Below are 23,236 nucleotides of genomic sequence, written 5' to 3'. Positions count from 1 at the left end.
TGGGGCAGAAACATCTAATAGGTCTGCCACTTTGTTAGTTAACGGACATGTGCCAAGCCCACCTTCAGAAAGCCGCCATTGTCTCTGATACAGAGGGCCTTTCTTCAGAAGGACTCCTCAAGGGGTTACTATGATCTGAAAGCAGCTGGCATATGACGTAACAGTACATTTACTCTCTCTGGGCCCTCGCTGTCCTCATCTGTGGGATGGGGACAATAACAGCCCCTACCTCATAGAAGCAGTAATGATTACGTGAGTCCATTTACGTAAAGCACTCGATACTGTGCCCACACGTAGACAACCACTAGCTGGACAAGCTCAAGGAAGTCACCAAAAGGAGGGTATATAGCTTAGTCCGGGGACCCTGGATGGTGTTGGTTACATATTTTTCTTATTGCCTAAATAACCATTTAAAAAGGTAGCTATTGTTAAATTATTATTATTATCAAAAGGAAGCTATTCTTCAGAACCTTAAAACACACACACACACACACCCCCCGCACTGAGGAGCGGACTTAGCCCATGGACTGTGGTTTGCCAACCCCTGCTCTAGCAGAACGGGCAGAGGAGGGATGGAGACCAGGCACTGTGCTTTTTAAGTGCTTTCCTAGAGGACTGTCAAAGAAAGGTCAAAACCAGTGATTCTCTCGAATCAGAGGCTGAGATTTCTGCCGCCCCAAGGGAGCTAAAGAAGGCTGAGCCTGAGAACTATGTGAGGCTGTTCACTGCCACTGGGCACACGGTAGGAACTGCTTACACTGTGTGGGAACAAGGTGGATGGGTCTGCTCTATGTTGATGCGAACAGAGGCAAACATATGTTATTTACCTGGCCAAATACTGTTCCACCAGTGCTGGCTGCTTGACCAAACAAAGAACCAGTATTACTAGACCCAAAACCTGTAAAATGAGAAGAGAACAAGTTTAATTTGGATAACTCGTTCACAACATCAAGTATTTTGTTTGTTTTTAAATGGCATTCTGGTGTACTAGGACACCCGATAATACATCACCTCATTTTTTTATAGGCAATAGAGAACATTATGAGTAAATAAAGACCTTTGGTCATGGCTAACATTTCATAGTAGCAGAAGCTCCAAAGTCCTGAGGACTGAATACTTGTCTCCTACTTAACCCTGGTGGGTTTAGTGGCTAATAATTTTCCTTAGGCTCAGCTGTCAAGGAGTCTTTCCAATGACGAACTTAGTATCATGAGTAGTTTTACTCCCTGGTTTCCTCTGATCTCAAATACGAGATTCCTTCGGGGTAGTTCATCTTTCTTCTGGGTGGCTTGAGATGGTTGAGGCACTGCTCTGAACAGGGCCTGGGAAAACTAGGGGGGGACTGTGTATTTTACCCAAAGAGCCCTAGATAAGGAGTTAGGAGGCTGGCGTTCCACTCTGATCTCTGTCACTGATCTAGGTAGCTGAGCTCAAGCGAGATTCAATCGCTGGCTCCTCCAGGCCTGGAGGAGACAGCTCGGCTACCTGTCTGCATTGTTACTGAAGGAAAGATTTCTTCAGAGGTTCTCAATTGCGTTCGAATGGTTTGATTACACTTGTGCGTGAGGGATTCTCAAGTTCAGACTTCAGAAAAAAGGATGCACCCGAGGGCGTGTCGAACACCCTTCTCTGCAAGACTCCTCAGGCTTTTTCCCCTGCCCGCCCCCTCCTCCATGTCATCACACTTCCTGTAAGTTCCACGAGCCAAACAGCCTCCCGACACATGGCAGGTAGATCTCAGGACTGTCTTTCAGCCCTGCGTCCTTGTAGCTGAACTTAGTGGGAGCTTAACAAACATTTGTTGGAAGGCAGGCAGGAAAAAACTTCCTTCCTGATAAACCGAGCCATTTTCAAATAAATAATCACCAAATGAACGAATGAGCAGTTATTTGAAATCTTGCCCACCAAGAAATCACTAATCCTTGTTTCTTCCCCCCACGGCCTAACTGCTCAAGAAGTAAATGCCTTTCCTAAGATAATAATCAGAAAGTGAAACTTAGAAGCTATTTCAAATTATGCTATTGAAAACTTGGGAAAGTGAAACAGCTGCCAAAATCAGACACAACTTAAAAAATAGTAACATTTAAAGATTTTTGTTTTAATTACACGGAAAATAGGAAGCAAACCCAAGTTTTCACACGTCAGGATCTGCCCTTCTGACAAGCAGCACGGCGTCAGAGGAAGCAGGATATAAAATGCCGGCAGGCAGCGGACTAGGACGAGGTGCTCCGGAGTCTGGTTCTGGCTCCACGACTAGCATCTCATGCCATGAGATCGGTCTCCTCGAGGCCAAATTTAAATTTAAAGGTTCCAAATTTAAAGGTTCATATTTATGCGTCATTCATTACTTGCCATGACCTTACACTAAAGATGCCTGTGTTTTCCCCACGCAACAAGCACTCTGGTGGCTAAGAGCGTGGAGCGTCTGCTGAGCAGCAAAGCTGCAGTGACAGTGACAAGGCCCAGGACATTCCCGAGGCCACCGGTGCTCTCAGCACCCTTCTCGAATTTAGAGTCTTTCTTTTGTGTTCCCTTCCTTTCTTTTATTCGAAAGTACTACAGGACTTTTGCAAACGTTTCCAAATAATGCGGAGGAGAACCAAGGGAGTCTTCTGTAAGATCTTACCTGAAGCTTGACAAAAGCTAAACCCAGAGGATGACGCCGTCGTGGTGGTGGCTGAGGTGCCACCGAACACTGAGCCTCCCTGCCCGAAGCCGGGACTCTGCCCGAACGCAGGAGGGTTGCTCTGGCCGAACAGCACGCCCCCCGTGTTGGCAGAAGACTGGCCGAATGAGAAGGAGCTGGAGCTGCTGGTGCCAGAGGAGGCACCGAAGACGCTCCCGCTGGCGGACGTGGGGCTGGAGGACACAGGCTGGCCGAAAGCAGGCGCGGAGCCGAACCCAGGCTGACTGAAGGAAAAGCTGCTCGCAGGGCTGCTCGTTGACTGCCCGAAGGCCGGGGCCTGCCCGAACGTCGTCTGTCCGAAGACCCCGGTGGCTGAGCTGCCGAAGGCAGGACTGCCAAAGCCCGAGCTGCTGGCCGGTGGTGTGGCAGTCGCTGTGCTGGCCACGCCGCCTGCCTGCTGCCCAAACAGGCTCGGGGCGGTGCTGGCCGCCACCTGCCCGAACACGGGGGTGGCAGAGGGGGCAGTGGCCGTGTTGCTGGTGAGCTGGCTGAAAGCCGAGCTAGAGCTGGCAGCAGGCGGCTGAGTGAAGACAGAGGAGCCCGAAGTGGCGGTCCCAAATGCCGCCGCCTCCGTCGCCGGGCTCGGAGCAACGCTGGCAACAGAGCTGGAGGTCGTTGGGGGAACCGGGGTCTCAACGGCCAAGGGGCCGGTGCCTGGGGCCGCAGCGGCCGTGACAGCGGGCTGCCCGGGTGCCGAGAGCACGGGAGCAGGAGATGCCAGCTCCGTCTTGACATCAGGGACCACAGATGCTGCCGGGGTGGCCTCTGCACTGGGGGCCACGAGACTGGGACCAGACGCTGCAGGGCCGGGGCTGCTGACCGCAGGGGGCGCAAGGGCAGCTTCTTTTTTAACGGAGTCGGAAGCCTGTAGAGGAGCTGCGGGGAGGGGGGCTGACGGGTGCTGCCCGAGAAGCGAAGCTGTGGATGCTGCGGCTTCGCTGCTGTCTGGCTTCTCGGGTGAAGCCGAGGACGTGGCCTCCTCTGTGCTTTTCGCAGAGGACACGGGCAGGGTGGGAGCGGACACTGGGCTCAGGAGGCTACCAAACGACAAGGTGGGGAACGAGGTGGGAAGGGGAGCGGCAGTTGTCGCTGATGGAGGGGTGGACGGGGGCACTGTACTACTGGGCTGCTGGCTTCCAAAGGAAAAACCGGTCTTGCTACCACTTGGGGCCATCCCACTGAAACCGCCCACCGCGGGGGACGCCGTGCTGGTGAGGGGCAGACCGCTGAAGATGCCAGTCGGGGAACTGTTAGCGCTTGTGCCAGCCGCCACAGGTGCCCCTGCAGCAGCGGTCACAGAGGAGGTCACGGGGGGCTCTGCGTGCTTCCCTAACATGGGAGAGCCGGGAAAACTAAACCCCGATGGGACGGCTGACGTCGTGGTCTGCTGGGCGCTAGTCAGGCTTGTGGACGGAGCCTTAGCGGCTGGCTTTGTAGCATCGTCTGCTTGGCCGACACGCAGTCCTGAGAAACTTCCCAGGGTCTCTCCAGCCAAAGAACTTGGAAACAGAAGCTCTCCCAACTTGGACGGTGGAGTTTCCAGCTTGCCAGAGGCAGCAGAAAGAGCAACTCCAGAAGGGGCCGTGGGCCGGCTGCTGGAAGGCGCAGGCTCGGCGGGAGAGGCTCCGGTGCCGGGTGGCGCTGTCATCCCAGACGGGGGCGAGCTTTCAGCAGTGGGCTCGTAAAAGGGTTTGCCTCCCCCGCCAAATGAGAATGCGTCGAGCTGGTGTGAATCCTTAGTTGGGGGTGCAGCCCCTAGAGAGAAAAAGAAATTAGAAAGTGGGTTGGACTTAGCAACACATGACCTGTCACAATCCCACGGACTGTGTCCAAGCCCAGGTCTCTCTCCCCTTGATACGGTCGGGACGGCTGTCCTGTAACAGCGCTCTTCCTCGGGGAAACAGAGTGCATGCTTCTCCACAGCAGGGCTGGCTCTGAGTGAGCTCACCGAGGTGAGAAGGACAAATAACCTTTTGATGACCGTTCCGTCATTATGACTGTTCCGTGTTAACAAACAAACCATCCTATCTAGAAGGCATGAAATTCACAGCATTATCCCAAAAGAGAAATAAAACTGCATCTTCTCTCACTTTCCCCTGTGTGTGACTTCCTTAATAACACTCTTGACGCCATGCTTGTCCATGGACCCCCTGGTAGGCCAGGACTTGATCCAAAATGGAAGTTCCTCCTGTGTCAGTCCACAATTATTTTCACATATAATGCAGGGCTACGTCCTAGTGCTCACCTCAAGAAGCAGCTCTACAGAGGGCACTATGGTCTAGTGGTCAAGGACACGGGCTTGGGAGCTGGGCACTCTGCCACTTGCTGGCGGTGCAACTCTGAAAAAGTTACTTTACCTCTCTGGGCATCAAGTTCCCCATTTGGAAAATAAACACAGTAACAGTAGCTACCTCAAAGAGCTGTTACAAAGATTAAATGAAATATTGGTGAAGCTCTGACAAGGCCTGGTCAAACAGTAAGTAACCAAAATTGGATAGTTAAAGGTAAAATTAACCCACTGCAGTGTTTATTGACGTTTCTAACTCCATATTGTTCTTGGGAAGGCTGCAAAGCCCCAACTTCCCATGTACAATTTCCTGAAAGACCCTGTATCACTGCTATTTTAGTTACTTATGGTTTCAGGTTGTTTCTATTCTCGTATTAAGTAAAACGTTTACAGAATTACCACTGCATTTTATGAGATTTTTCCTTATGGCTTCTGACAGTTATTATTTTGTTCCCCTTAATCTTTTTATACCACTGAGTTGTTTTTCCTCTAGAAAGTAGGACAGGGAAGAGACGGGCCTCGAGGGTACTCTGCCATATCTAAGTGGTCAAAGGTTACAAAAACAGGTTAAGAATCACTATTCTAGAAAGGAAGGAAACCACCAACCCTTTAAGTGCCACACACAAATCAGGTTTAGGAAGTCTGCTATGCTTTCGACCCCCTAATCTCCCTCCAGATCTTAAGGGATCCCCGTTTAACTAAAGCCTCCACTACTTGGGTTGGCACACAGAAAGGACTCAAAAAATATTTGTTGAATGAACAGATGAAACATGGCCAATGCGTTATTATATGGAAAACCTAGAAATGGCCTAAATTTACCAACAGGTAAATGGGTTAAGTAGTTCACGGCATACATACAAGATAGAAATTATGTAGCCATTACAAATAGCACTTATATAAGATTTCCAGTAATACTGGAAAAGTTGAAAGGGATGGTGTTAAATGAAATAAGGTAGAAGACAAAAAACCCAGAAGCACATATAACAGAAATGCAGTAACTGAGGGGTACAAGGCATGATTCTACAATATATCACTTTCATAATAAGAGCTTGTTTTTTAAAACAAAAGAAAAATAAACTTAATTGCTTAAACTAAGAACTGGAAGGCACCTAAAAAACACATATGGTTTCTTTACAGGTCCTAAATTCTTTTCAACATTAAAAACATGCCAGTTGATAGATACGTAAACAACACACCAGTAACACACCAGAGGACCAGTGTGTTTGCCAACACTTTATGCAGGAGAGAAGATGAACGGTCTCTTACAGGTAAGAAGATGGAGCGAGACATTTTAATTCACACGTTAACATTCACATTGAAAGCACACAGCCTTGCTTTTCCAGAAGCAAATCCTTTCCTTGTTAATTTAAAAAGTCAACAGACGCCCTCCCCTTTAGTTTAAATCCAGCTTATTCTGAATGCACAACATCGACACCGAACTTACTGCAGATGCGTTAAGCAAGACTCAGCAGCAAGAAAAATGTCGACACATCTGTACGAAAACCCAGCATTCGTTTAGAGGAAACACAAAAGGATGGCTGCGCCCCACAGAGAGAGACTGTACCTTGTGTGGTGGTGATGTTAGAAGACGGGGTTGGTGTGATTATCCCAAAATTAAAGCCAGTCCTAGGGAGCGCAAGAAGAGAAGTTAAAGAGGAACAAATACCTGGGGCACAATATTGCCCGTTTATATGTCACATTTTACAACTTAGTCACACGATCGATCTGCTCATAGGAATTTACAACTGAGAAGATAAATGACAACAGAGTGAAAGTATGATCTCAGAGGGAGTCAAGGGCTCAGAAGGACGGCCGGGCCTTCCACGGCAGAGTCTGGGTGGGGACCTGCGTCCAGGAAAGCTAAGGAACAGTCATGGAAATGCACCGGGAATGTCCATGCAGGCATGGTGGCGAGGGCAGATGGCGTGTCTCGTGATGGAGGCAAGGGAACCGGGCCAGGGAGAACCCCGTAAAACCCACCTCAAGATCAGAGAGCTTGCCAGGAGCATGCCACACTGCCAGGGGGCAGGGAAGAAGGCAGGAAATAGAACCCACCACCCCTGCTGTTTGGACAGAACTCTTAGTTCTCAGCTGGGAAAATTCGGTTCAAACCCTTTCCAGACTCTTTTTATCAAGCCCTCTCTCCTATTGTAGATTTTCTTTAAACTGTGAGTAAAGACACCATGGCCAAAGGAGAAAATTCAGCACATGCGTGAACCAGAAGAGACTACTCACTGTGACAGAAGTTCAAATAGCAAATTTAAAACCATAGTTCCAAGATATGAAGGGTCAAGCATATCAAACAGTATTAAAGGATTTCGGTTTCTCCTACACATCCCTGCCTTCCACGAATGGACAAAGACCATCAAAGAGGATGTGTTCAACATTTTATCATATTTAAAAAAAAAAAAAAATCCTTTCTTTGACCCAACCTCGGGGAAGGAATTTTATCTAACAGAGGTAAGCCACTGACCTAGTGACCCCAACTTTTGGGAAGATTATCCGTTTACAGAAGTGAGGATTCACCTTTGTGAAAGTAGCAATAACTCCTGGCACTGACCTACTCTTCAAAATTGGCTCCAAACTATCTTTGAGAAGTATAAAACCAGTGATTGACAAAAAGAAGAAATAATATATAATATCCCCCCTCAAATTCTATTCTAACCCCCTCCTTGCTCTTAAAGTGTTAGGTTGAATGACACGAAACACATTCACATCAGGGGAGAGACCGTGGTTAATTTGATTACAGTCACAAAAGCATGAAATGGAAGAGCTCCAGAAGCTTTCCTAATGGAACTGAACACGCAACCCTCCAATGGCAAAAACAAAATCTTTGGACAGGTTTTTGTCTCTACTCCACAGAGCCTAGCTCCCCGCTGCAGGCACCTTCCACAGGATCCCACACAAGTGCCCCCAGCACAGAGAAGAGCCCTCTGAGGTTAATCCAGGCTCCCATGGAAAGAAGGTTAGAAGACATTTGCGAATTTAAAAATGACTCAACTTTACAAGTACAGCCATCATTACTTTTAGAAAAGTGAACAGAACACTCCCCCTTATCTATGTAAGACCCAGATTTTCCAATGGCTACTGTCTTTCATCACTTCTCTCAGTTTAATGTAGTGACCTCTCAAACAGTCAGGCCAATCCAAACGTCACACCTCACCCCCAAATGGTGTGAGAAGGCAAATGTGTCAGGGTGAATAAGCTGGAAGACCAATCACAGAATCTGACACAGACCTACTACCCAAAGAAAAGGAGGCTTATCCTGAAAAACAGAACAAAGAAATATATAGTAACACACATATAAACTTGAACTGAAAATGAGAAACACAGCTGGCCCTTGAACAATGCGGGGGTTAGGGGCACCTACCCCCACGCAGTGGAAAATCTGTGTATAACTTTTGACTCCCCAAAACTTAACTATGAATAGTCTATTGTGGACGGGAAGCCTTACTGACAACGTCAACAGCTGATGAACACGTATTACACACATTATATCCTGTACCTTATAATGCAGTAAGCTAGAGAAAAAAATACTAAGAAAATCATAAGAGAAAAGACATCGTACTGTTTATTGGCAAAAAGCCTGTGTGTAAGTGGGCCTGCGCCCTTCCAACCCGTGTTGCTCAAGGGTCAGCTGTAGATTGACATTAGGACAATAAGCGGCTGCTACTATCGTCGGACGCATTATTGAAGTGATAAGAACTCCGGGCTCACATACAGTTAATAAGCAGATAAATATACCTCTGACTGTAAGACTGGGGGAAGCTATCTATAAGGTTGCTGGCGATCTGCCACGAAACTTAAGTTCATTACTGACCCTGCCGGAGAAAACGAGAAAGACTTGCTGAGGTGCCCGGCAGCAGGCGGGGGAGAAGTCACGGCTGTTTCTATCTTGGCCGCCCCTGGCCCTGAAATCGTGGGAAAGAAAATAAGAACATTACAAAAAAGCTGTTAGAAACACCGTTCCAGTTTGAGGGTCTGTGCAGCCCCAGCCTGCGGGCCCCGCTGTGCTCTCCTGGTGGGTCGGGTCGGGGCCAGGGCAGCGGGTGTGTTCCAAACTCGTGCGAAGGCCTCTAAACTTGCTAGTTGGCCCTGTCAGTGTTAATTCCAAACCAACACATACCCCACCCTCCTTTCCACAAAAGCTATCAAAATGATTCCAGTGCAGTTTAAATAGAAACCTCTGAAAGTGATTTTATAATTTTATAAGCTATAATTTATAATAAAGTTTTGTAATTACAGAAAAGTAGTACATATTGAAGGAAAAAAAAATCCAAAGAGAAATAGGGTAATATGAGAAATATGTCTGAGTAATGATTTCATGGCCATTTACTTTCTCCCTACATCCCTTCATTTCTCACAGAGGATAGTTTTATATTTAACAAATAGGTTTCGGGACGCCTGGGTGGCTCAGTTGGTTAAGCCGCTGCCTTCGGCTCAGGTCATGATCCTGGGGTCCTGGGATCGAGTCCCGCATCAGGCTCCTTGCTCGGCAGGGAGCCTGCTTCCTCCTCTCTCTCTGCCTGCCTCTCTGCCTGCTTGTGTGTACTCTCTCTCTCTGACAAATAAATAAAATCTTAAAAAAAAAAAACAACAAAAAACCAAATAGGTTTCTTTCTCCTTACAGAAGTAATACATGATTGCTGTAATGCCGAGAAGTGCAGGATGCTGAAAGTGCAACCCAACCTCTTCCTCACGTTCAATTTCACTGTAAGTACTCGCGAACAGTTCGGGGGATTATCGTCAATCTCCCTCCTATTGCTCTACTGTAAAAGAGGGAGGGAGAGGGACACTTTATCTAAAAAGCCCAAACTGGGGTGCCTGGGTGGCTCAGTTAAGCATCTGATTCTTGATCTCAGTTCGTCTTGATCTTGGGTTCCTGAGTTCAAGCCCCAGGATGAGGTCCACGCTGGGTGTGGCGCCTACTTTAAAAAAAAAAAAAAAAGCCCAAGCCAAACCAAATGGAAGAAAAAGTACATTCTCTTCAAAGGAGTCCAAGGTAGGTATCAGTGAAATTATTTTAAAAACTACTATAATGTAGTGTGGTGTGTAGTAAGGACATTCAATGCAACCTTGCTTATACTCTTGAAAAATCAGAAACAGTCCAAACTAAGTACTAAGCACAGTACGAAGTACTAAGCACAGTACTGGTAGACCTGAGCAGGGTCAAGTCCTAGGCTCCCGCTGATACAGTGAGCGAGAGCTGTGTGAGATATGCAAAGATGAACAGAGTATTTACTGCAACGGGAGGAGGGTTAACACATACAGGAGGATATGGCCATTTTCCTTTGAAAAACATCACTGAAGTAACCTTCAAGATATACAAATTAAATCATTAAGGGCTGTTATTTCCGGGATACGAATTTAATGGGCAACTTTCACTTTCTACATCATCTCTCTTCCATGTAGATTTCTTTGAGCAGCTATAATAGTTTTATAATCAGAAAAAACAATGAAGGTATTTCCATTCTTAAAGAACCGTAGAGGTTTCAGAAAAAAAATTTTTGAAGAAACTTTTGGTAAACTTTTAAAAAGCATTTCTCAGGGACATTTTTCTGCCTCCAGAAGTCCTTTTCCTTTGATTATCCAGCAAGTGAAAAACAGAATTAAACGGTCAGCAATGAAAAACAGTATTTCACAATCGCTGCTACATGATGCATCTCAGAAATGTTGAGGCAATCACGCTAACTGGGTAAGATGTGTGTGAAGCAAGTTCCTTAGGTTTCCTCGGTTCTTAAGTTCAGGAGTGACAAAAAGCCCTTCAGAGCGGTCCATGAAAGAAGCTGGGATATAGGGTCTTTCAAAAACTTTCTAAAACATTAGCCAGAAATGGAAAACAACTTCTTAATTTAATCCTAAATGATTCAATAGTCTTTGGCAACTCTGCTCAGTTTTTCCTTCAGTTAACTTTAGATCCCCGTCGAGAAGTGCTACATACCTCCTTCCCATGGAGAGCTCGCATGGCAACAGTCGTGGCTCAGCACTGATCCAAATTCTAGAATACACCTTTGGCGTACACGCTAATGGCTCTCCTGAGTGCAAGGACTACTTACTGAAGATAAACCCAGTATCTAGTCAGACAGCTTTCGGTTACAGAGAAAGTTGGAATGATGGCTGAGCAGGGATGACGGAAAGCAGGCTGCTAATGTGCGGGGTTCTGTCTCCAACAGAATCTGCCCTGAGACCCACTTGAGGGCATGAATGAAAACAAATGCTGGAGTCCCAGGTGGGGCGAAAACTCAGAGCTGTGGGAGGCACAAAACCCCTGAAGCAGAAAGTAACACATGCCAAATTAAGGGTAATAAAAAAGGCGCCAACAGAAGGGGATGCTGAGGAGGACGTCACACCAACATCAGGTTATGTGTAACCTTGTGTTTCCAGGTGGTTTGGGCAATGTGGACCCCTGGGTCAAAGTACCAACGGGGATGACAAAAACTACAAATTTTAGTTAAGAATGACTAAGCTTGAGTGGGTACTGGGAAGTATGCGAGGTCATAAAATCTGATACTGACATTTACCCTGACCTCTTCTATCACAACACATCTGTTTTACCTTCTGCATTTTACCAGCTTTGAATTATCACTGTGAACCAAGAGGATTTTTCATCCCTTTTAGTAGAACAATACAGGTCATGTACCACTCCTTCCCCTCTTGACTTTCCAGCAAGGCTGGTGACGACAACACTGTTGCTCCTTTTCAGGAAAAGCATTTCTAGGAAGATTTTTCTCCTACTGCGCTCAAATTTCAGAAGTCTGCAGAGCTGATGAAAGGCTCACTGATTTCCTGGAGACTGTTCATTGACTGAGGCCTTTCAAAGATCTCTTCAATAGTATCCTATGTCAACTGCCTTTGTGATCTAGAACGCTGAACTGCTGTGTGTATAGGCGGAGGGATCTTTTGCCTTTTTTTTTCACTAAAGTAAAAATGCAAACTGACCTGAAGCTTTATCACCTGATGACAACTGACCAGACACTGGTATGGGCGCTGATGGCTTCAGGGAATTTATCAGAGATCCCTGTAACAGAACACAAGCAGAACATTTACGTAAAACCACTAGCCATCCTTTAGAAAAGAAACATGTAAAAGGAGAACATCATTAAAAAGTAAGCATAAATACTTTTATTTAGCATAATTTTAAAAATCCTTACAATTTGAGTATTTTTAAATGCCTGCTGTGTCTAAGGGCGTACTAGAGGATGGGAACAGGAATATCTTGCAAGCTCCAAGAACGCAGTCTTGCCTATGTGGCTATTTTCCCAGTGCCCAGCACAGTGCCTGGCATACAGGAGGCACCAGATTATCAGGCAGCTGAGTAAATGAATGAATGAAATGGGTGCTGGCTCTCAACAGATTTATAGTAAAATAAAAAACCAAACTGTTTCACTTCTCCATCTCTGGGCAATGTTCTTACTCATTTGTTATGATTTATGCCTACTCGGGTGTCCTCCAAGGCCAACATGGAACCCTCCAGAAGCATGACCAGATGCTAACTGCTTAAATGCCATTTTAAGTCATGGCAAACTAAGGCTCAGAGCCATGCTGAGAACTCACAATAGGCAAATTCTAACGTCTAATCTCAAACACAATCTGAAATGATTCATCTCAGAGACATGGAGAGTAGCAGAGAAAGCAGAGAAATCTTCTTAGGGAAGATTTCAGAGATAGCTTAAGCTACCTTTCAGCCATCTCTGATTATTCTTTTCTGGTTTAACTATTTACAATATAACCTATTTTTGTAAGAAACAGTGTTTACCAGGTAAAAACCTAAACGTAGACATAATGAACATTACCGAAGAGGCAAGCTCTGAAAAACAGACATTGTAGGAGAAGCCAGAGAAGCCGCTCCCCAGGCACTGATCCTGAAAGGCGCAGTGTGAGAACCACAGACAGGAAGAAGGTATGAGAGCTGGGCTCCAGCTCAGGCCCCAGGATTTACTGGTCATGTGAGCTTGTATCACTCGTTTGTGCCCAGCTTTTCCTCATCGGTAAAACACACTTAAATTCCTGTCCCATTCTACTGCACACGGCTGTCGTGTGGTTTAATGAAGATCATGTTAAGTGAAGGTAAATTAGAAACCGAAATAACCCTCACAATGATAAGGTATTAGAATTATGACCCAAGATGTCCAATGGCACGAGAAAACAGACTGACCTACTAAGTCAAGACTGGCATAAATTATAGGGAAAGGATCACAGGTCTTTGTCTGACTTAGTTTGTTTAAACGAAGTCAGGACTTAAAACAGGACTGTCTTCAGTTTCAAAGACAGACACTGCACGGCTGTTCAAAAAAGCAAAAATCAGGAAGTCACCTGCTTAGCCTGGTTAGCAGCCGCTGGGGTCATCGTGGGGTGAGAGGTCTTGGCTGCAGAGTATGGCACCGAAGAACTGGAAAAAAAACAAAACACAAAAGCATACGCTCAAGAGAAAGGCATGTGGGTGGAGACTGAATTCATTCTTGAGCCCACCGTCTAGCCAATAAATGACACCCATTTTGGGCAAAATATGTCAGGGACCCCAACCAAAGTCATGTGACACTTTTCTGAAGAATATATTCTTTAAATAAAATTCAGTCTTCAGCATAAAAATCAAAGCAGTGAGCTTAAAACTTTTTTTTTCTTCCTGAAATCCTAAGAAAAAAAGTTAAAACTATTCAGAAGTAGAGCTTTTCCTTATCTGGACAGTCAGCCTACCTTATCCTCTCCCTTGCCCCCATCCCGAGTTCCAAGACTCTGTGGGACCCGATTCTCTTCTCCAAGCCTGAGAAAGTGCTGGAAAGGATCCATGGGATGTCAGGAACGACTGCGATATATGGCTCCGGGGCGGGACTCAAAGAGGAGACAGAGACCGCCCCCTCGAGCCCAGCGCCCATGAGGCCAGCACATGAGACAATCAGATGCGCCCCATACCATGCAGCTCGCACCTTCGCTGAGGTCCGAAAGTGTATCCACTATGTACGGAAACGAGATCTTTTGTTAACCCTGGACACAGTGATGCAGTCAGTGAACAGTTACTTCAGTAATTATCCAGTGTCAGCGCGTGAGGGAACAGACCTGCCTGCTTAATGCAATCATGGATAAAAGCTCTATTCCCAGCCCCGGGGAGCAGTGTGTTCACCTGTCCTCAGTCCAAAGCAACTCTGGTAAGGACAGCAGCACTACCTGTAGGATCTAGTTTTACTTTTCCGAATTCCCTAGAGTAGGGAGGATTGTTATTTTTCCACCAAAAAATTAACTCAGAAGAGGAAACACGAAAATAAATCCATGCCTCATAGAAGAAAATTATCAAACGATGTTAACGCCCTTGCAAGCTCCCCACGAATCTGTTGGATCAACACAGGACACTCTCCAGGCTTTGTGAGATTGGGCGACAAGAAGCAAATGGAGTTATTTTCAATGAAACAAATCCCCTTTGCTTTTCCGTGAAGACTAAAGAAGCTATAAAAGTGTTCTCTCAAGAAGCATGTCTCTGCTCCCCTGAGATGTTCCACCACAGAGAGAAGGAACGTGGGAGTGGGGCTGCTGGGGCTGAGGAAGCCTGGGGCAGACATGGCAGACCTGAGTAAAGATGTGGTTTGAGCTCCTAAAAATCACAAGGGAAATCAAAATCTTTTATGCTTTCCCAAAGACAAACAAAAAAGAAATTATAAGTAAAAACAAAAGCAGCAACTCACCCAACTTTGGAATATTTTTTACGCCCAAAACTTAAGTCATGACATGACGGTAAATGAAACCATGCACGATACAGGCTGAGTATAATTACTGCTCTAGCTGCTTGTGATAATGCTATAAAATCCCTCGGGTGTCCTAAATTCCCCAACACACAACACTGGGAACTCGCAGCACCACCACACTGGGCCACGTGACATCTCTGCAGAGAGAAACTGCTCAGCACAGTCCTCTGACAAACCTATGGATTAGATGGGACCGGCCGTGACCACAGAGTGCGACAGCTGAGAAGGGATGGATGACTTCTCCCTTCTAGCAGTACAGGCCTGAAAGGAGAGATCAGAACTTCATCTGATATGCTCTGTTCCACACCCGAAAACACAAGTCAGAGGGCCGCAAGCAGACACAGGCAGTGCACCAGGGCTCCAAAGAGACACCCACTACAGGCGTCGTGGATGACATTACATTACTGGCGACACTTGAGTGCTGCTTTAGAAATGAGTAACGGGGTGGCACGGGTCACGGAATGTGGTCCAATTTGGTTCCTTGAGAAAAACACTTCCAATGGAGTCCTCTGGCTCTCATTCCCTAGATCTCGGATAAAAATTAAGCAACAACTACATGTGAAAATACCAAGTATCATGAACAGGAGACGTCACCACAGACCTTCAATTCAAGGACTGCCTTGAACAAAAAAGAATCACTCTGCTCTCTGTTCTGTTGTTTGCCACCCCCTATCAGTGCCACCTGGCCACACAGGCAGCCTGATGTGCCCACGCTGCGGGGTATGTGTTCTGCACACGATGACAAAACTGAATTATTAAGACCATGAAGTGTTCAAATGTCGCCTAGACCTTTCTCAGCAGTACTTTTGATGTTAATGAACTTGAAACAAGGCAAATATACTATTTTTGTGAAAGGGGCCGACTACTCATTCTTTTACCTATTTTAACATATTTTTTAAGTAAGCTCTATGCCCAACACAGGGCTCAAACTCAAGACCCCAAGATCAAGAGTCGTATGCTCTACCAACTGAGCCAGCCAGATGCCTCTACTTCAACATTTTAAAGGGCTTAAAAAATAAGAAACCCGGTTATGCCTTATTTTGGTAATTCTTCATCATTATCATGAGCATCCTGTTACGTATTCATCAATGACACAGCAGATCTAAACTGTGAAAGCAACTCAAATGCCAACTAATGAACCAGGAATTTTTTGGTAATACTTTAAAGAAAGGTAAGGCAAGTGAGGAGGAAGGACAACATTTCAAGAGCAACCGGGCAAATAGACAAAACAAAGATCAGGAGAGAAAAGGAAAGCAGATGATAGAAGACGCAGAAAACAAAAGCTATCAGTCCATTTTCTTGCCTACCAGATGGACAGTCACCCTGAAGTCTTATAACAAATGTGACACTCTGGGCAAGGATACAGGCAAGCTTGTCATCATACACTGCCTGCGGGAAGATAAATGATACGACCTCTACAGGGGTAAATGCGGCAACAGCTGTCATAATTACATCCATGTATGTCCACGAGTACACAGATGCCTCCACGCCCTCCGCAGTCCCGCACTAGAGAGGTTAGCCTGCAGATACAGCGAGCTGCAAGCGTGCAAGGTAATCAACTCGTCCAATGATTTATCCTAGCATCGTTGGTAACAATGCCAAAAGGAGTAGCCCCCATGTCAATCAGTGCAGGGAGGGAAAAAAAAGCTAACAGTCATTTTTAGGAGTTTCTTATGTCTGTCAGCGGAGACTGTAACGGCCAACCACTGCTCCCCATTGGTAAATTTTATGTCCTTGAAGATTTAAATATTTTCCAAAATATCATTAAAAGTCTTCTAACCCAAACTGCGGTTCCTGCATGAATGTTCAGATGCCAAATGACTTAAATACTGTAGAAAATGCTTTAGAGCTCTGAGAAAGGCCCATGTTAAATATAAAAACGGGATTCTGTGAAGAATTCATAAGAACATGGAAAATGTTCACAATAATGTCTCATGACTAAGCTAAGAGAGGAGGCTGGTTTCAAAGCAGCATGCAGTCAAACTCTAAAAAACTAAATTTTCGGGGCACCTGGGTGACTCAGTGGGTTAGGCCTCTGCCTTTGGCTCAGGTCATGATCCCAGGGTCTTGGGATCGAGCCCCGCATCGGGCTCTCTGCTCAGCAGGGAGCCTGCTTCCCCCTCTCTCTGCCTGCCTCTCTGCCTACCTGTGATCTCTCTCTCTCTCTCTCTCTCTCTGTCAAATAAATAAATAATCTTTAAAAAACCAAATTCTCAGAGAACAAAGATGAATAATATGTAAATAGTGACTGAACCTTTGTGGTGGGAATAAAGGTGATTTTAATTTTGTTCTAACTACCCGCTTTTTATAATTTCTACAACAAACATTTACAATCAGGAATCAAAGTTTTTCCTAAAGTTAAAGTGGGGCAACAACTTTAAATCAGTGAAAGAAAGAACTGTCAATCTAGAATTCTTGGTGAAATATCCTTCAAAAACAAAAGTGAAATAAAGACTTTGGCAAACACATGAAAGCTGAAAGAATTCAGATCTACACCTGAAGAAATGTTAGAGGAATCTCTTCAAGCAGAAGGGAAACCACAGCAGACAGAGATATGGGACTAAACAAAGAAGGACACTAGAAATAATAAAACCATCTGGGTAAGCAAAAGAGGTTTTTCTTCTTCTTTAAATCCATTTCAAAGATGATCAACTATTTATAACAACATATCGTGGAGCTGATAACACAGGTGGAAGTAAAATGTATAATGATGACAATAGCACAAAGGTGGGGAGGGCAGAAATAGAATACTGCTGTCAGATTCTTACATGGTATTTTTTAAAAAAGACTTTATTTATTTATTTGAGAGAGAGAGAGAGAGAGAGAAAGAGAGCGGGCCTTCGTGAGCTGTGGGGAGGGGCAGAAGGAAAAGGGAAGCAGATTCCCTAATGAGTGGGGACACCGACATGGGGTATACAGACAGACTGGGGTAAGTTAAAGATGTACACTGTAAACCCTAATGCAATCACATAAATAACATACAGCGTTATAGCTCATAAGCCAACAAAAAAGATAAAATAGAATCATAAAAAATACTCAACCCAAAAGAAGTTACAGAAAAAGAGGAAAAATGGAGCAAACAACAGATGAGACAAACAGAAACCACACAAACCAAACAGCAATATAACAGATTACAACCCAACATCACATATCACATTAAATGTAAATGGTTTAAGTACTCTAATTAAAAGTCACAGATTGTCAGACTGGATAAAAAGCAAAGACTCAACTACATGCTGTCTATAAGAAATCCACTTTAAATATAAAGACAGAAAATAGGTTCAAAATAAAAGGATGGGAGAAAGATATGCCATACTAACACCAACCAAAGAAAGTTGGATTGGCTAAATTAATATAGAAGAAAGTAGATTTCAGAGCAGTTCATCTTACCAGGGATAAAGAGGGTCATTTTTATAATAACAGGGTCATTTCATGAAAAGAATGTAACAATCCTAAATGTTTATGCAACCACTAACTAACTTTAAGAGGACACAAAAAACTGAGAGCGCTGCTAGGTAAATAAGCAAATCCACAACTATAGTTGAAAACCGCAACACCACTTTTAGTAACTGACAGAATAAGTAGATAAAATCATTATGAAAATAGAACACTTGAACAACACTAACAATCAACCATCTTAACTTGACATTTATAGAACACTCCCAACCCACAAGACAGAATACATGCTCTTTTGAAGTGCACAGAGGACATTTACCAAAACGACTGACACTCCAGCTCAGAGGTTGGCAAACTACAGAACAACGACCAACTGCCTCTTTTTATAGTTTTATTGTTAACAGCCATCTCTATTTATTTACATATGGTCTATGGCTGCATGCAGGCTACAATGGCCAAGATGAGTAGCTGAGACAGAGACTGTATGTCCTGCAAACCTGAAGTATTTACCGTATGGCCCTTTAAGAAAGGGCCTTCCTGATCTCAGTTCTGAATCATAAAAGAAGTCTCAATAAATTGAAAGACTTCAGGTCATGCAAAGCATGTTGTTGTTTTTTTTTTTTTTTAAGATTTTATTTATCTATTTGACAGAGAGAGAGAGAGAGATCACAAGTAGGCAGAGAGGCAGGCAGAGGGCGGGGTGGGGGTGGGGAAGCAGGCTCCCTGCTGAGCAGAGAGGCCGATGCAGGGCTTGACCCCAGAACCCCGAGATCACGACCTGAGCCGAAGGCAGAGGCCTAACCCACTGAGCCACCCAGGTGCCCCACAAAGCATGTTCTTTGATCACATGGAATTAAGTTAAAAATAATAAAAAGATATCTAGAAAACATCCAGTTATTTAGAAACTAAATAATATACTTTTAAATAACCCAAAGGTATACATATATTAAAAAAAAAAACCTAAAAGGATAAATTCAGAAGTATTTTGAACTAAATGAAGATGAAAACATAACATATTCCAAATCTGTAGGATATAGCCAAAGTGGTTCTAAGACAGAAGTGTACAGCACCAACTGCCTGTATTAGAAAAGAATGGTCATAAATCAATGACCTTAATTTCCACCTTAAAAAACTAGAAATAGAAAAAGAAGAGCAAATAAAACCCAAAGCAAACAGAAAAACGAAAAAAAAAAGTAGAAAAATAATAGGAAAAAAAATCAGTGAAACAAAAAGCTGGTTCTTTGAGATCAATAAAATTGATAAACCTCTAGCTAGACTGATCAGGAGAGGGAAAAAAAAAGATACAAATTACCACTAACCGGAAAAAGGGAAATGAAATCATTATGAATTCTGAACACATTAAGAGGCTACTAATCTGGGACTACTGTGAAAAACTTCTTAAGTGCCAACAGACTCAACAACTCAGACAAAATGGACAAATTTCCCGAGAGACACAAACTACCAAAGTTCATTCAAGAAGATAAGCTGAAGAGTCCTATAGCTATTAAAACAAACAAACAAACAAACAAACAAACAAAAACCTGGAAATTTTAAGCCTAGATGGCTCTACAAGTGACTTCTACCAAACATTTAAGGATGAAATTAACAAATCTACATAAACTCTTCCAGGAAACTGAAGAAGAAAGAATACTTCACAACTCATCCTACAAGGCCAGCATTGTTCTGATACCAAAACCAAACAAAAACATCACAAGAAAAGAAAATCTATACACAAATATCCTTCATTAAGGTAGATACAAAAATTCTTGATAGAATTTTAGCAAATGGAATCCAGCCATTTATGACAAGGGCAATGCATCATCATCAAAGATTGGTTTAACAATCAAAAACCAATCAGTGTGATGAGGCTACCAAGACAACTTAAGAGGGGTTGGGAAGAAGAGTCTTTGACAAATGGTGCTGGGACAACAGGATATCCACTTGCCAAAGAATGAAGTTGGACAACCGTGTCACACTATTTACAAAAATTAAGTCAAAATGGATTAAAGACCCAAATTAAGAGTTAAAACTAAAAGATTAAGAAGAACACATAGATGTAAATCCTTATGACCTTTGATTACACAATGGTTTCTTAAACATGACATCCAAAGCACAGGTAAATAAATAAATAAATAAATAAAACTTCATTAAAATTAAAACTTTTGTGATTCAAAGGACACTATCAACAAAGTGAAAAACCACCCGAGGGGGGCGCCTGGGTGGCTCAGTGGGTTAAAGCCTCTGCCTTCAGCTCAGGTCATGATCCCAGGGTCCTGGGATGGAGCCCCACATCAGGCTCTCTGCTCAGCAGGGAGCCTGCTTCCTCCTCTCTCTGCCTGCCTCTCTGCCTACTTGTAATCTCTGTCAAATAAATAAATAAAATCTTCAAAAAAAATAAAATAAAATAAATTTTTAAAAGAGAGAGAAAAAAAAAAAAGAAAAGAAAAACCACCTGAGGAATGGGAGACAAAGGATCCATTTAAAAAAAGGGCAAAGATCTAAATGGACATTTCTCCAAAGAAGATACAAATGGCCCGTAAGCACCAATGGATGCCCAACATCTTTAGCCATTAGAAAATGCATTTTAAAACCACATGATATACCACGTAACACCCAACTAGGATATCTATAATCAGAAACATGGACCGTACAAGTGGTGGTGAGGATGTAGGAAAAACGGAACTCTCACTCAATCCTGCTGGGAATGTAAACGGTATAGCTGTGCTTTGGAAAACGGTCTGAACTATGCTTGGCTTAAAAAGCTAAACACTGAATTAACAAGATGATCTAGCAATTCTACTTTTTTTTTTTTTTTTTTTTTAAGATTTTATTTAGTTGTTTGAGAGAGAGAATACACTCACAAGTGAGCAGGAGGAAAAGAGCAGCGGGAGAGGGACTATATCCCATGACCCTGAGATCATGACCCGAGCCGAAATCAAGAGTTAGATCCAACCGACCGAGCTACCCAGGTGCCCCTAGCGATTCTGATTCTAAAGTATTACCCAAAATACTTGAAAACAGGGACTCACACAGACACTTGCATGCTGCACAAGGGCAGTACACGATGTTCACTACATCGTTCGCAACAGCTAAGGGGGAAACCTATGTGTCCATCAACAGATGAATGGATAGAATAAATCCATACAACGGATTATTAATCAGCCATAAAAGGGCTAAAATTCTGACAAACGCTACCACTTGAGTGAATTTTTAAAATTTAAGTGACATAAGCCAGAAACAAAAGGACCAACAATGTATGATTCCACTTAAATGAGGTACTTAAAATAGGCAAATTCTTAGAGAGAGAAAATAGGAGGGAGGTTACCAGGGGCTGGGCGGGGGGAGTGGACAGTTATTTAATGGGCAGGTTCTGTCTGGGATAATGAAAAGGTTCTGGAAATAAATAGTGGTGAGGCTTACACAACATGGTAAATGACTTAATGTCACTAAAATTGTTTACTTAAAAATGGTTAAAATGGTAAATTGGTAAATGGTAAATTTTGTTATGTATATATTCTACCATGACGGTTCTGTTTCTACCATTCCTCACTCTAGCCCTTTCTTAATGTAAGAACCAGAAGCTTCCTGCTAAAGCCATAGGGCATCACAACTATTCATGTTTATCAAAGCTCATAGAATTTTATACTAGAAAAAGGTAAACTTTAGTATATACAAATTATGCCTCAATTTAAAAGAATTGCTAACATAAAAAACAAATCAGATCAGGTTATACAACTGCCTCAAAGCATGCAACAGTCTGCAGCCAGGTCCCGACCAAGGCTCACTAAATGCTATATGGCACAGAACTCCACCTCTGCCCCTGCTACCTGACCTCGGCTCAAAGGTGTCCTCCCCCCTGCTCCAGCCACCAGAAGCCTCGGCTTTCCCGAACTTGCCAGACATGCTCCTGCTATAGGCCGTGTTTGGGGCTTTCTGCTTTAGGATACTCACGAGATCTGCTTGGTCTCTGGCCTTTTGGTCTTTACTCAAATGTCAAGTGTCAAAAGCCACTGGAAGGAAGAATTTTCCATAAGACAGGAAGATCCAGCTTAATGGTGAAAGCAACATGGTCTGGTGCTTCTGAAATACTGTAGCCACTAACCACAGGGGAGAAGCACCTTGCTTGGCCACCCTTTTCTAAAACTGTAACCCACACCCAGATTAGTCCTAAAATCCCTTCCCTACTTCAATTTCCTCCGTCATACCTGTCACCGTCTTAAACACTGCATATTTTACTTATTCATTTCACGTATTGTTTGTCTTTCCATAACTAGGGCAGGGTTGGTTGGTGGGGTTTTTGTCTGTTTTTTTTTAACTGCTTTATCCCCAGCACCTAGAACCGTGTATTAAAAGTATTTAATTAAGGGGCGCCTGCGTGGCTCAATTGGTTGGGCTTCTGACTCTTGATCTCAGCTTGGGTTGTGATCTTGGGATCATGGAATCGAGCCCCATGTCGGGCTCCATGCTCGGTGCAGAGTCTGCTTTCTTCCCTCCCTCCCTCCCTCTCTCTTTGCCCCTCTCCCCGCTGACAAGCTCTCCCTAACTTTTTTTTTTTTTAAGATTTTATTTATTTATTTGACAGGCAGAGATCACAAGTAGGCAGAGAGGCAGGCAGAGAGAGAGGAGGAAGCAGGCTCCCTGCTGAGCAGAGAGCCCAATGCGGGGCTCGATCCCAGGACCCTAGGATCATGACCTGAGCCAAAAGCAGAGGCTTTAACCCACTGAGCCACCCAGGCGCCCCAATATTTTTTTTAAAGTACTTAACTGAGCATTTGTTGAAAGAATAAATAAATGAACACCAAAAGCCCTGAAAGAAATGATGTGTCAGTTAAGCAATTGCCTTCAGCTCAGGTCATGATCCTAGAATCCCAGGATAGAGTCCCGCATCAGGCTCCCTGCTCAGCATCGGGAGTCTGCCTCTCCCTCTGACCCTTGCCCTTCTCATGCTTTCTCTCTCTCACTCTCTCAAATAAATAAAATCCTTAAAAAAAAAGAAAAGAAAAGAAAAAGAAAAAGAAAAAGAAATGGTGTGTCTGGTGTGTTCTGGTAAAAAACCAAAGAAACCAGCACCCCCACCTCATTTAGCCTCTCTCTTCATACTCCACCTCCTGCCAGGTGTCTGGCCATACTGGC

At 44.1% G+C, this 23,236-nt stretch overlaps 1 protein-coding gene across 4 annotated transcripts in view; it reads right to left on the bottom strand.

Moving 5' to 3' along the window:
• NUP214 (nucleoporin 214) overlaps positions 1-23,236 on the bottom strand; it is a 98,984-nt gene that overhangs the window by 26,708 nt on the left and 49,040 nt on the right. For 3 of the 4 annotated variants that reach the window (XM_032866100.1, XM_032866102.1, XM_032866101.1), the window contains exons 25-30: positions 13,287-13,362; positions 11,913-11,991; positions 8,794-8,884; positions 6,538-6,599; positions 2,627-4,441; positions 828-898 (exon numbers count right to left, since the gene is read on the bottom strand). In XM_032866100.1, coding sequence (XP_032721991.1) covers positions 828-898; positions 2,627-4,441; positions 6,538-6,599; positions 8,794-8,884; positions 11,913-11,991; positions 13,287-13,362 — 2,194 coding nt within the window. The remainder of the gene's footprint in view (positions 1-827; positions 899-2,626; positions 4,442-6,537; positions 6,600-8,793; positions 8,885-11,912; positions 11,992-13,286; positions 13,363-23,236) is intronic. The other variant, XM_032866103.1, reaches the window with a different exon arrangement.

Source organism: Lontra canadensis, unplaced genomic scaffold (genome assembly GCF_010015895.1).
Source record: "Lontra canadensis isolate GAN:19392208 unplaced genomic scaffold, GSC_riverotter_1.0 scaffold30, whole genome shotgun sequence".
In the NCBI taxonomy this organism is placed as follows: Eukaryota; Metazoa; Chordata; class Mammalia; order Carnivora; family Mustelidae; genus Lontra; species Lontra canadensis.
Note: the sequence above shows the minus strand (reverse complement) of the source record. Positions and strands in the feature narration are given on the sequence as shown.